The sequence below is a fragment of the Panthera tigris genome, chromosome A2, assembly GCF_018350195.1.
Source record: "Panthera tigris isolate Pti1 chromosome A2, P.tigris_Pti1_mat1.1, whole genome shotgun sequence".
Classification (NCBI taxonomy): Eukaryota; Metazoa; Chordata; class Mammalia; order Carnivora; family Felidae; genus Panthera; species Panthera tigris.
In genome coordinates this window covers 22,185,502-22,198,059 of record NC_056661.1, presented here as the reverse complement: position 1 = coordinate 22,198,059, position 12,558 = coordinate 22,185,502, and the positions used below count along the sequence as shown (strand labels likewise).

The 12,558-nt window shown below is 52.4% G+C and overlaps 1 protein-coding gene across 1 annotated transcript in view; it reads right to left on the bottom strand.

The window, feature by feature from the left end:
• Window positions 1-12,558, bottom strand: part of CACNA1D (calcium voltage-gated channel subunit alpha1 D) — a 301,420-nt gene that overhangs the window by 1,646 nt on the left and 287,216 nt on the right. The window contains exons 42-47 of the mRNA XM_042977073.1: window positions 8,681-8,797; window positions 7,627-7,994; window positions 5,558-5,707; window positions 5,033-5,196; window positions 2,250-2,371; window positions 385-705 (exon numbers count right to left, since the gene is read on the bottom strand). Coding sequence (XP_042833007.1) covers window positions 385-705; window positions 2,250-2,371; window positions 5,033-5,196; window positions 5,558-5,707; window positions 7,627-7,994; window positions 8,681-8,797 — 1,242 coding nt within the window. The remainder of the gene's footprint in view (window positions 1-384; window positions 706-2,249; window positions 2,372-5,032; window positions 5,197-5,557; window positions 5,708-7,626; window positions 7,995-8,680; window positions 8,798-12,558) is intronic.

Below are 12,558 nucleotides of genomic sequence, written 5' to 3'. Positions count from 1 at the left end.
CATGATTTTATGTTCGTTAGACCTCACACGTGATAGCTCAATGTCAATGGCTTTGAAAACATCACAGACTTCAAACACTACATATGGCCCAACAAGAACAAGCCCCATTGGGGAAAAAGATTTCAGGAGAAGCTGGCAATATTTGCAGGTACAGCACGTGCAATCCTAGGTACAGCTCCTTCATGAGAACTGGCAGTGGTGGTATTTGTATATTGGTGCTGTCCGTCCCATCTTTGCTTTGGAGCAGTGGGCAATATCGGACAAAAAGCGACACAGCTGGGCTCTGGGGCCTCCCACCCTCACAACCACTGCTGCTCCAGCGGGTCCCCCTCCGCCGGGCGGAGCCTGCCCATCTGTGGCACGCTCTGGGGGGGCCATACTCACTGCTTCCACCAAGCTGTCTGCGCTCCTCTGCTTATCACTGTTTTTGTTGCGGAAGCTGCTGGGGACAGTCAGGCTGGCTGGTGTGAAAGTTCGGTACGAGATGCCCGGCTCGTCCGTGTACCAGGAGCTTCGGTGCAGGGACGGCAGGCTGCCGTTGACCTGGTCCAGGGCATCTGGCCGCTCCACCTGGATCAGGGGTGCATAGCACGGTGTCCAGTCCCGGTACGGAGGGGTCGCCGGAGGGGTGGCCCATGACCGGGTTGAGTGGCTCGGCGAGTACTTCTGGGCTTTACTGGAATCCAGGCCCGCAACTGCCATGATCTGAGGGGAGAGGGGAGGTGGGAAGGCCAGAGGTCCTCAGGTGCAGGCCGCAGGCCGCACGCAGACCAAGCAGGAGGCACAAAAGCTGGGCAAAGGCAGCCTCGGACAATGACTTTAAAAGGACATGGGCAGTAAAATCTGGCTTTCTAGCAGACCATTTTGTGTTTCCCCAAATGCGCTGCCTATGACCGTTCCCAAGTAGGAATCAGCCACTAATTCATGAAATTGCTGCTGAGCAGTGGAGAATTAGGGAAGACACTGGCCCTGTGGCATGTGAACATACCAGCCAGATCACTCTACGTTTAAATATGATGTCCATTCGGGGCAAACGAGCAGTTCCCAGCCCTGGGAAGGAGCACAGCTCCCTTTCTCTAATGCAAGTCCTCACAGCAGCTGGCACAGGGTCTGCTCCTCCCACCTGCAGCTGCACCACAGCAGATGCATCCTGATGCTCCCTCTGCACAGAGGGCCCCGGATGCCCGGTCTTGTGAACAGCACAGTTCTGTGGCCCACTGGAAGCCGTGGCCACCCGAGGGAGGCAGGGCAGACACGGACCAGGCCCTCATTGGGACGGGACGGCAGAGGGAAGGGCATTTTCACACATGTGCTCATGTAGACTTCTGTGCCTACTTGGTTCATGGCATTTGATGGCTGGGCCTGCCCAAACTCTGTCCTTTTACAATAAAGTAGGACATGATTAAAAATTAATATAAAAACCGAAGGCAGAAGAGTAAAAAGTTGGCAGAGACCCGTAGTGGAAGCTAGTGTTCGTGTGCTCATGTAGGGCGAGCTGGCTCTCTGCACATGTACGGACTGGGTGCTCCCTGCATGCCTCCCCCCACGACACACATACATGGTGGACGGCATCTCCGATGCGCTCTTTTCAGGAAGAAAAAGTACCATATTCTTGTCCTTGAGGCAAAGCCCTGGTGAGTGGGCTGCACCCCCACCCTCCCTTCAGACCCTGGGCCCCCTCCTGTCCAACCACCTAACTGTGGACGGTCCTCCTCCCTGAACCACATGCCCCTCGTAGTCCGGGCCGGGGGCTCACCCCGCCCCCTTGGGGCCACAGGGCCCTGCCCGCAGAGGGCTCTAGAGACGTGTTTTAATGAAAGAACAATGTCTCAGAACAAATAAAGGGCCGCACTAATTGTTCAGGATCAGGCAAACGGTCGCCACTCCCTGGGTCAGGGGTTGTACCAGATCCCATCTCCAGCACCCAGGACAGAAGGCAGTGTGCACCAAGGCCGAGAGCCCAGCTTCGGAAGCTGGCAGCCTTGGATTCAAATGCCAACTTGGTCACACACCCCCTGTGTGAGCTCAGGCAAGCCACCTACCCTGTCCCTGACATTTGCTCATCTGTGAAATGGGTTCACGATCGTACCTACTTGACAGGGTTGCTACAGGATTGAACCCTAGTGCACGTGAAGGTTCTCTCTGACCCTCCTGCTGCTGGCAGCAGAGAGAAGGGGGTGTCCTGAGGGTGGGTCCCATGCAGGGTGCCCATCAGGCCTGTGATGTCCAGGCCAGGTGGGCCAGCTCACCTGCTGCTGCATCAGGTGCAGGGGCAGGGCTGTGCGGTGGGGGAAGGCGGGGGGCGGCGGGGCCTCTTCCTGGCTGCTCTGCCGGCGCAGACACTCGAAGTTGAAGGAGGATCTCCGGCGGGCTGAGAAGTGAAGCACAGCAGCACTTGTGAACCGAGCGCTCTGTCGGGACCCCGGGGCCCTGGGGTTGAGGGTGGCCCGCTGGACATTCAGCAGAGAGCCCAAGAGGAAGCAAGAGACAGGTCTGAGGAAAAGCATCAGGTAGGGAGGCCTCAGAACTTTGGGAGGGAGGATGAAGAAGCTGCCCAGCCAAGGGACGTTTTTAACAAGTTCAAGCTGGTTTCTTGTGAATGCAGTGCCTGTTCTCACGGGGCAGAGCTAAAGGCTCCGGAGTGAGGAGTGCGGCTGTTCTGATTCGAAGCCCCGGCCCTGTGGATACGTTGTTTCACGCCAAGAACAACAAGGTCATTCTAGAATCCTACGGCTGCTTGCTGACTGACCCCCTTCTCACCCTGCAGACATCCTAAGTGTCTCTGGGGGACGTGGCCTCTTGCTGGCGCTCCCGTGCTTCTACCTGCTTTAAGGGGGTGGGGGGGGTGACCTGCTACCAGCTCAGCCAGATACGAAGCAAATTCTTTTGTTGGGAAAGACCCAGCTTCTCTAGCACTGAAGACAAAAACAGAAAAGAACACCTCTAAGGATAAAGAACATGGTTGTCCTATTAATGCCCACTTTAAAGAAAGGCTCCTGCATGGGGTTGAGCGATGACAAGGGATCCAGGAGGTCAGTCTGAATCCTGGGCCCCCAAGCACAGGCCAGAGGCTGCCTCTGGAAATAGCTCCACCCTCCAAGTGTGCTGGCTCACTGCTTGGGGGCCTGATAGTTTGCAAGGCAGGAGCGAGGTCTCTTTAACCTCCGCTTTCTAAGATCCCAGGGCATTTGTCATGCTCCAGCAAAACGCTGCACACCCCTAATTCCTGTACTGGAAAACTGCAGAGGCGAGCCTCCCAGGCCTCCTGGGACCACACGTGGAGCTGCAGGAACCAGCTCCACGTTCTGTTAGGTTCTGTGAGCTCTAATCTAAAAGTGCATGAAGACTGGGCTGAGCCCTTGGCTGACTCTGCCCTGTGGGCATGCCGGGCCCCCTCCTCCTCGCTGAGTTGCATGACAGCTGCTGTCCTCCATGCACCACACAGGGGATGGGCCTCCCCTGGCTGCACACCCTCTAGGACCGTTCTAGAATCAGATGGCAAGGGCCAGAGGCTCGGAGCCAGGAGAGGAAGCCACCATCCCTCTCATTTGGGGAGTGCCTTTCAGTTTTGAAAATCGGTCCGCATATACCTGTCATCTCATCTGCTGTGCACAACCACCTCTGACAGAGGAAGCAATCCCACTGCGGCTGAGAACATAGGCTGAAGACTTCCATGTTCTCCTCCCTGCCCAACGTCTGAACTGATGGGCAGTAAAGCAAATAAAATACATTTTATTTATTTGCCCTTACGAATACAAAGGGCATCTGCTCTAGCCCACTCAGCTTCACCAGGGCAGAGCCTCTGAATGGTGGGCATTAATGTGGCCACCACAGGGGACACAGGGAGGTCCAGGGAGGGCAATGGTCCTCTGGTGGGCCAGGGGCTCTACCTGGCCTCACCTGCATGTGTCACTCAGTATTTATGGAGCTCGGGATTGCTCTGTTTAGCAGCATGTGTTTGGGGCTGCAGAATTAAATATTAACCATGGAAATGGGTCTGATTACACTCCCCAGCAGGTCAGTGACAGCTGGAGAGAGGCAGAGGGCCCCAGGCACCACCCAGACACACTTGTTATTGCACGCGGAGTTAGCAGACTCAGAGCCAACGTGTCTTGGCTATTTTTGGTTCCTGATTAGAGTCCTACTCACAAATATGCTTCATTCCTCAGAAACACCAGGAATGGATATTTTTTAACCAATCACCAAAATGCCCACATGTGCAAAATCAAACTCCCCGGCCGGGAGCAGCAGGGGCCACTGCTACATTTCTTACCCCAGCCCACGTTCCTCACTTGGGGTGACCCAGATCTCCTGCAGCACTGCTTAGGCCACCTGCATAGGCAAAACAGGTGGGGAGCAGCCAGCCCCCACGTCTTCTCAGCAGGATGGGATTCCTCCAGCCCCAGGATGGGGGTGCTGACCCTAGAAGTCACCACCAAGGCCAAAACCTGCCCCATGAACAATGGCATTGGCTGACCCATGGCAAAGATGAAAGACGGGGGGACGGGGAGGTGAGGGGGGCACTCCCTGGTGGGGACTGAGAAGAGATGGACATCAAGAGTCCCCAGGTGGCTTTCAGAGGCGTGGGGCTGGGTGGGATAGGCCTGGGCTCAGGTCCAGCTCTGCACAGGGCTGATCCCTTCCACCCTCCTCTGTCAGGAGAGGGCCTGACAACGACATGGCACACATCTTACCTACCTCACAGGATGGGCCTCGGGCTCAAAGGCAATGATAACATGCACAAAAAGCCCCTTACCAGATGCCACATACTATGGACATTTAGGTCACATACTGCCTTCCTCTGTTCTCAGAGAGTCAAGAACAGCACTAAAGTTGTCCGAGCTCTATCACGTGAGATACGGATGAGACAGAAAGGAAAGCCGGTAGGGTCTCCAACCAGGGGAGGTTGGAGGGCTGACAGTCCCTAGCAAAGCAGGACCACATTTGTCACACTTCCCCGGGGGGCTGGGGTTGGGGGAGGGGCACACTGTTCCTTGGAAGGCTTCACCCAAAACAAAAAATCTGGCCTCACATGTTGGGGTGGGAGGTAGTAGGCGTCTCCTTGGAGATCTCCGAGAGTCATAGCAAATGGGTGAGTCGTCATCTTCCAAGAAGCCTTGGGGGTGATGGTAGCCTCGAGGCCGCTCAAAGTCCCAGTTGCTGCCTGGGTATCTGTTGTAGTAGCTGTAGTTCTGCCTGGTGGTCAAAACGGCCAAAAGAGACGGTAAGGGGTGCCCGAGATCCTAGTTAGCAAGTCCTGCCTGTCAGCTCGGACAGACCCACCTTTCTTGAACACCCTGGACTGGCTGAGAGCAAGGCAGTCCTCGGCCTCACGGAAGACTCAGGGCCCTGGTAGCAGCTGGTCTGAGAGCAGCCTCTACCCTGCCTTTCTGGCCCTATTTCTCCTGCTCCCGCTTTCCCTCTGGCCCAGAGTCTGTGCTCTTACTCACTTCCCGGGGCAGGCCAGGTGTAGTGCATGTGGGCCCTGGCTTCAGGGCACGAGGGGCGGGAGACAGCCAGGCCTCCTACCGTCAGCCGGAGCCGCAGAGCCGCTCACCTGCTCCCTGCCGGTGAGCCGGCATCCTCAGAACCCTCCTCACCACTGAAATACTCCTGCTCCTCCAAGCAGTGGGGGTCGCTGAAGTAGCCGTGTACCTCTGGATCTTCCCGGCAAATAGTTGGGAACTGCTCATCTCCTGAGTCAGACCTGCGGTTGCGAGACAGGGCCTGAGCGCCCAGGCAGGCGGCAGACACCTCCCGTAGCCAGGCCGCGGTGGGAGGCCAGCTCCCCCCGCCCCCCACATGCCCCTGACTTCTCCCCAGTGCACCCGGGACTGGACTGCTCAGGCTCCGCGTGTGAGCACATCTCTCTCTTGGTACCCCTGCACGATGCCGGCGCCAAACCACTATGCCCAGGGGCCACGGCACCAAAGGAGTCAGTGTAATTTGGGGGAAGAGAACAAGGAAATGGACATAGAAGCCTGCAGGGATTGGCAGTCCCAGGGAAAAGGCTCTGATCCTTCCTGCCCTGGCCTGTGTGACTTCAGGGTCTGGAACAAAGAGGCCCCCTAACCAATTTCCCACTGCGTCCACCCCAGGAAAAGTCGCAGGGGTTTGCAACTCAGTGTCCCAGGGGGACTCACACGTGTGACACCTCGCATGTTTTCAAAGCCTGCCTTGCCCACATGGCAAGACTGTCATGCTGTCTCCCTGAAAGCCACTGTCCTGGCCTCGGTCCTCAGGAAAACCAGCCAGGCTCTGTTATATCAACTCCCTCCAAAGAGAGGACTGTGTTCCCTCCAAGTTCATGCTCTCAAGTTGCTCCTGAGCAGCTGGTTTCTCTTGATACAATGAAAGCAAGAGACCAAGCCCCCCGTTCCCAGGTAAATGATCATCCCACTCACAATTCAACCCACTTTAGCAAATGCGTAGCAGGGTACACAGCACAGACGTTGGGGGCTCCAGGACAGACAGAGAAGATCTGGTCCCCGGTCTTCAGGAGGTTGGGGTCACTTTCTTATCAAGTCCCCACAAGAGGCTTGAACTCAGAGAGCAGCAGGCATTGGCCGGCCTCCCGGGGCCAGGCAGCCGGAAGTGCACAGTGGGCTCTCCCTATGCTATCATGAGGCCCATGGGCACACTGGCGCATCAATACCAGCACATCCTTGGCTGTAACAGACTGTGTAGTCTACACACATATGGACCTCAAAGCTCATTTGCTTAGAAAGCAGCAGCTACCTCTGCCCCGGGAGTCCACAGGCCCAAGCAGTTGCCTCTAGGGAAGTTTCATCCCTCAGTGTTGAGAGGCCAGTAGGTCACACTTATGACACAGAGTATTTAACACACAAACGCAATGAGCACATACCTAATGTAAGTTTCATAATAGCGGGTTCTATCCAGGACAAGCATAACATGGGAGGGAGGGAGGGAGGGAGGGAGAAGATAAAAGTTAAATACTTCCAACAAAATTTAAAATGCAGATATCAGGCTAGTTCCTAGCACAGAGGTCAGCAAACTATGGTTTATAGGCCATATACTGTCATTGAGCTACGAACGGTTCTTACTTTTAGAGGATTGCAAAAAACAAACAAACAAACAAAAAAAAAAAAAAACAAAAAAAACAAAAAAAAACCCCAAAGGAATAAAAATATTTCATCACATGTGACTATATGAAGTTCACATTGCAGTGTCTGTAAATAAAGTTTTATCGGGCTATGGCTGCACCCATGCGTTTACACATGGTCTATGACTGCTTTCTGTCTACAACAACAGAGCTCAGTGGCTGCGATGGAGATTGTATGGTGCCCCAAACCTAAAATGCTTACTATGTAGCCCTTTACAGACAAAGTTTGCCAACCCCTGCCCCAAAGTATGTTGGCATCACTGGGGAAGGTAGAGCCTGTAACTGCTGCTGTTTCGGGGGGCATCCCACTTGGATGGCTGGTGGCCCTTTATCTTCCGGGTGCATCACTGGCTAGTGCCTGACGAGGCTGTGAGCTCACAGTACTCCCAGGTTCTAGTGCAAATGCCTCCCGGGAATCTCCTGTGTGTGCCAGAGCACAGGGGAGAAAAAATTGCCTTGGGCAGACACTACATTACCAAGTGCAAACACATTTTAAAGGTTACCTTTTAATACTGGACCTTCTTTGAGCCTCACGGTCACGCTTGTGGGAGGAGTGATGCCCATTTTCAGACATATGCTCAAGGTTCCCAATGCTGGGCCGCTTTCCAGGGGCAGCTTTGGACATATTGGCATTATTGAGATTGGCATTTGTTGAGCTGGGAGCTTGCTTTCCTATGGAATTATGGTTATGATGGTTATGACACACCGAATTTCCTGCTGGAGGAAACAGCGGTTTCTCAGTATCACTTGCAGGTGGAATTGAAGGCCTTTGGACATGCAGGGGACGGTGGGTGGTATTGGTCTGCTGAAGGGAATCTCTCCTATCACTATTAACATGATTGACATGGTTTCCAAGCAGGGCACCATTTCTCTGCAAAATAATGGGAGACAACACCAGGTAATTTAACAAGTATTTGATGCAGGCTAGCTATGTTAGGTAACTTTTTCTACACGAAAAACAAATTCTAGGTAAGCTCCGTAGGATCCCTGTAAAACAATCTGAGTTTCTCACAGATCAGGGTGAATGTGTCTGCGTGGCAGCTGGTCCCCCTGAAATGAGGAAGGTTACCGATTCCTGAGCTGGGGAGCAAGCTCTTGGCTATCACACGAGTGTGCTCTTGCAGTCGCTCCAAGTTGAGGTGACTTATACCCAGCACGGCTGGCTGGCTGAGGTTGGGTAGAAGGCATACTCTCGGGCTGAGGGGCTGGGGGCCGGCTGGCAGGTCAAAGAACTGGCCCAGGGAAGAAGGGGGTGGTGCAGGTAGGCAGCTGCTAGTGGGACTCAGGATGCTTAGCCACACTGGCCAAGCAGCCGTGGCCAGGCTCCTCTGAAGCTGCTAGTGTGGGACAGAGGGGTGAGTTCAGGAATGGAGCAGGCCTGGCCCTAGAGGAGGTGCCGAAGGTCTGCTGTGGGGAGAGCACAGTCCATAAGCCCCTCTAGGCCCAGGGGCTGCTTTGCATTCTCCAGGCTCTTTTGTGGATCACCAACTGCCCAAACTGGAGTCCTGCCCCACTATTTCCAAGTGGCCAGTGTGTAGCTAGGCGTGGAATAATTACTTTGAATACATCTTCTTCTTCTTCTCGTTTTGTTTCCTCCGGCTCGTCATCTTGCAAATCACATGATATAGCACGCCGGATTTCTGGCCCAATGTCATGCAGTGTCCTTAATCCTGCCTAGATCAACACAAATGGCAAAACGGATTAGACAACATGGATGCGCTGGGCCCGGCCTGGATCCTGGCTCTGCTCCTGCCTGATTCAGCGGTGGAAAGGGAAGTTTCTCCAAAGGCAACCTGGGGAACTGACTGCTCGCGTGAATGTGACTGAAGGGTCCCTGAAGCCCCAGGGTCGAAGGATGTGGTCAGGAATTCAAGACGGTCCTAGGCTGGGATGCTTGAGGTCTTCAACCCAGTAACCTCCTTCTCAATTACCTGCACTTGTAGGGAGCAATGTCTGCCGTGGTCAAGAGCACATGTTCACGTCTAAATGACAGAAGGATGGCCTGCAGAGTCCTCTCCCAGAGCCCCAGAGGGGGCAAGGAACACAATCAGGCCATTCTACAAGGACTCACTGGCTGTGTCCAGGATAAGGAGATCTAAGTCCAAGTACAAGGGGGCAAGCCGACCAAGTAGCCATCAGGGCCACCGGTTCTGCTAGAAAGCCATGGGAACAAGGGAGTGACACCACACACTACAATCACCAGCACACTCAGGACCATGACAAGATGGGTTGACACGCACACAGACCTGGGCCGCTGTGCAGCGCCAGCCTCCATGGCCATCCGTGGTGCCCTGGCCTGTAGCCTGGGGTCAGGCCAAGAACTTGCCAACAGTTGGATCATCCTCTTGAAGACCACAACACATTGAAAGGGGCTCACCAGCCTCTGGAGGCTGTGCAGGACCCACCAGGTGACCCCTCCTGGGCCCTCACAGACATACTCCTTTTCCTGAGACTCTTGCAGTTGGCCTACCTTATATTGGGCCCCGGTTCCACTGGGTTCCACTGGGACAGGCCCTGGGAGGAGCCCTTCTGTTGTTCTCGACTTTGTTAGGAGAACATTACAGGTGCTTACACTATATATGGGGAAAGTGGAGTTGCTGGCTCTGAGAAAATTATATTTTGACCATCAATTTGAGGAAAAATAGTATGCTGACTTTAAAGACTAATAGGGACAGTACAGCTACTTTATCCCTCTCCAAAGAAAGACTTACTTCCTGCCTGCCAGCAGGCCTAAGCCCACCTGTCCTATATCTGGGCAGGACCCCCTCATTTGCTGGCAGTCCTTCTGCAACTCAGCAGCCACACCGGAGCACGAACCCCAGCTGTATGGGGCCGCATCTGTAGTTAAAACTCCACATCAGGGTGGTCAGCAGGGGAGCCCTGGGCCTAGAGGTAGGTCATCGGGGGGAGGGGCCTACCTCCCGGCCCTTCCTTCATGAGCCCCAGCAGTGTGAGTGGGGAGGGGAGAGGGTGGAGGGGGTGGTGGCCACATCCGGCCAGATCCCACAGGGCTGACCCCCCTGGTGTGGGAACGCTCAGAACTGGTCTTCTCCAGATGCCAGTGGTGACAGTAATTTAGGATGTAAAGTCCTATAGGAACTTCCTAAGAGGCTCCTGTGGAAACAGTCTCATCCACATGAGTTGATGCTGTTCAAAACGGTATACCAGGCTAGGTCTGGTTTGATCCATTCCTTGGATAGAGGAGGAGGGGGTCTTTCCATTTCGTGAATTGTGGGCATGAAAGAGCTGCCAGATTCAGAGCTCTCAGGTTCTTGGCTAGGAATGCTGTGGTCTTGTAGGGGAAAGACACACATGTCGTGGGGCCAAACCTGGAACAGTCTGCGGCATGGTCAGTGAGGCTGCCTCTCACTCTCCTGTCCCTCCGACCACAGGCATGAGATGCACGCACATACGCAGACATGAACACACTCACATATATGCACACACATATGCTTTCCCTCTCTCAGATCCCCAGGTCCAGCACATCTGAGCCAGGGGAATCATCTGGCTTGGAGGTAGACCCACTTGCCATTCTCTTGGAAACATCAAGAAGGCAACTCTAATGTCAAGTGGGGTAAAGCTCTTTCACACGGAGCTGCAGGCATGTGCGGGAAGGTCAAGCCTAGCACTATCGAACAGCCTGTGGCTCAATCGTTCAGTGTCTTCCAGAGCACGGTCATCAAGGGAAGGTGAGCTAAGTCAGGGTTTCGTCGTCTGGTTTTGGATCACTGAGAGGAAAGGGCGATCACAGATCTGAGGCTCCCAAGTCAAAGACCAGGTTTGAGACACCCACTGCCTTGTCCACAAAATAAACATAGGTGACAAAGCACTAAGTCAGTAGCCCCGGGTAAATTATGTATATGAACGCATGTCACGAGGCACCATGGGCTAGGAACACTCCTGAGGTTGAAAAACAACAGATAATCCTATTCACTGTCATTCAACTGATTGGACTGGGTCTGATTAAAAGAAATAGAAAACTATTTATTTGGATAATTTTTAACATCATCCTCTGTTGATGGGTTGACATTTCACTGAAATACACATATAACATAATTGCATCATAAAAACAAAAACGGTCTCCAGCATGTCTTCAATGGTACACAAGATCAGGAGAGTGGTGAACAGACACAGGACAGAGAATTTGTTTGCAACATAAATCATGGAGAAAACTGAGAGGTGGCTCAAGAGGCCACTTCCAAGGACAAATAATGACAACATATTTATTAAAGAGACATCAAAGGAGGATAGAAAGCATCACCCTTCCTCGACACAAAAGCAGAGGTTTAGAGATCATGGTTATGTTTTGCTTGCTCCACGCAGGAAGAAACACATCTTCTGCGAGTCAGGGCCTGACTTGACTCTTTCACACGGGATCTGGGGAAGGACGGGGCAGAGGGCTATGGGAGGTGGGGTGTCTGCTAGGTCTGGGAATGAAGGAAACAGATGTTCCCAAACTTGAACTGAAATGAAGCTTAAGCACAGCACCCTGAATTTATTACATATCACAAAACATGGTAATGAAATTTTTCTAGCACACATATCAAGCTAACAGGTAGCTTAGGCTGCTCCAAAGTTTCCATAGGCACAAATTCCAATCCCAGAAAACTATCTTAAACTCTTGAAAAAATTACTTTTTTTCATACCACTAAAAAAAAAACCCAAAACATTTTTTTTTTAAATAAACACTTTACAACCAGTAAAATGATCTGTTCTTTCATTTTTCATATCGGTGTCTACCTCAATCAGCAAAATACTACTTTAATTTGAAACGTGGTCATTTAGCACTTAAACCAACACAATGAAAGCTGTATACTCATTCCATTAACATCACAGTAGAATTATGGTTTTGAATAAACACAGAATTGCTATAAAATAGAAACATTTTTGATTTAAGATGTCCAATCATATAAAATATTAAACAGAATCAAGCCTAGTTTCTGGTTGATTTTTAAATGCTAGATGGTATCATAAATATCTTTTAAAAAAAGAAACATTGGCGCTTTGCCCGTAGACTGCTGCTTTAAATTTTAGACACCATTTAATTGGAATTTTATAGATATTTACTCTATAGAATGATTAGGTCACCCAAACAAACAAACAAACAAACAAACAAAAACAAACTATAAAATCTCTCTAAATATTTCTGAAGCAATAGCATAAAACTATGGTATTTTAACATCAGATATGAATATTCATTTACCTTCCTTTCTCTCACCCAGTTAGGGTGAGTTCTCCCTACCTGGGTGCATGAGATGCCGTGCTGGCTGCTTTCCTAAGCTAGCTCTGTCAGACACACCAGGAGCCGCCGGCTCTCAGCACCAGAGAAAGCAGAGACAGACGCCAGAACACTCCCCCGAACATACACTGTAACAGTGGAGATAAGAGATGTGTGTCTCCAGTCGGGACTGGGCCGGGCCATTCATCTTCGGACG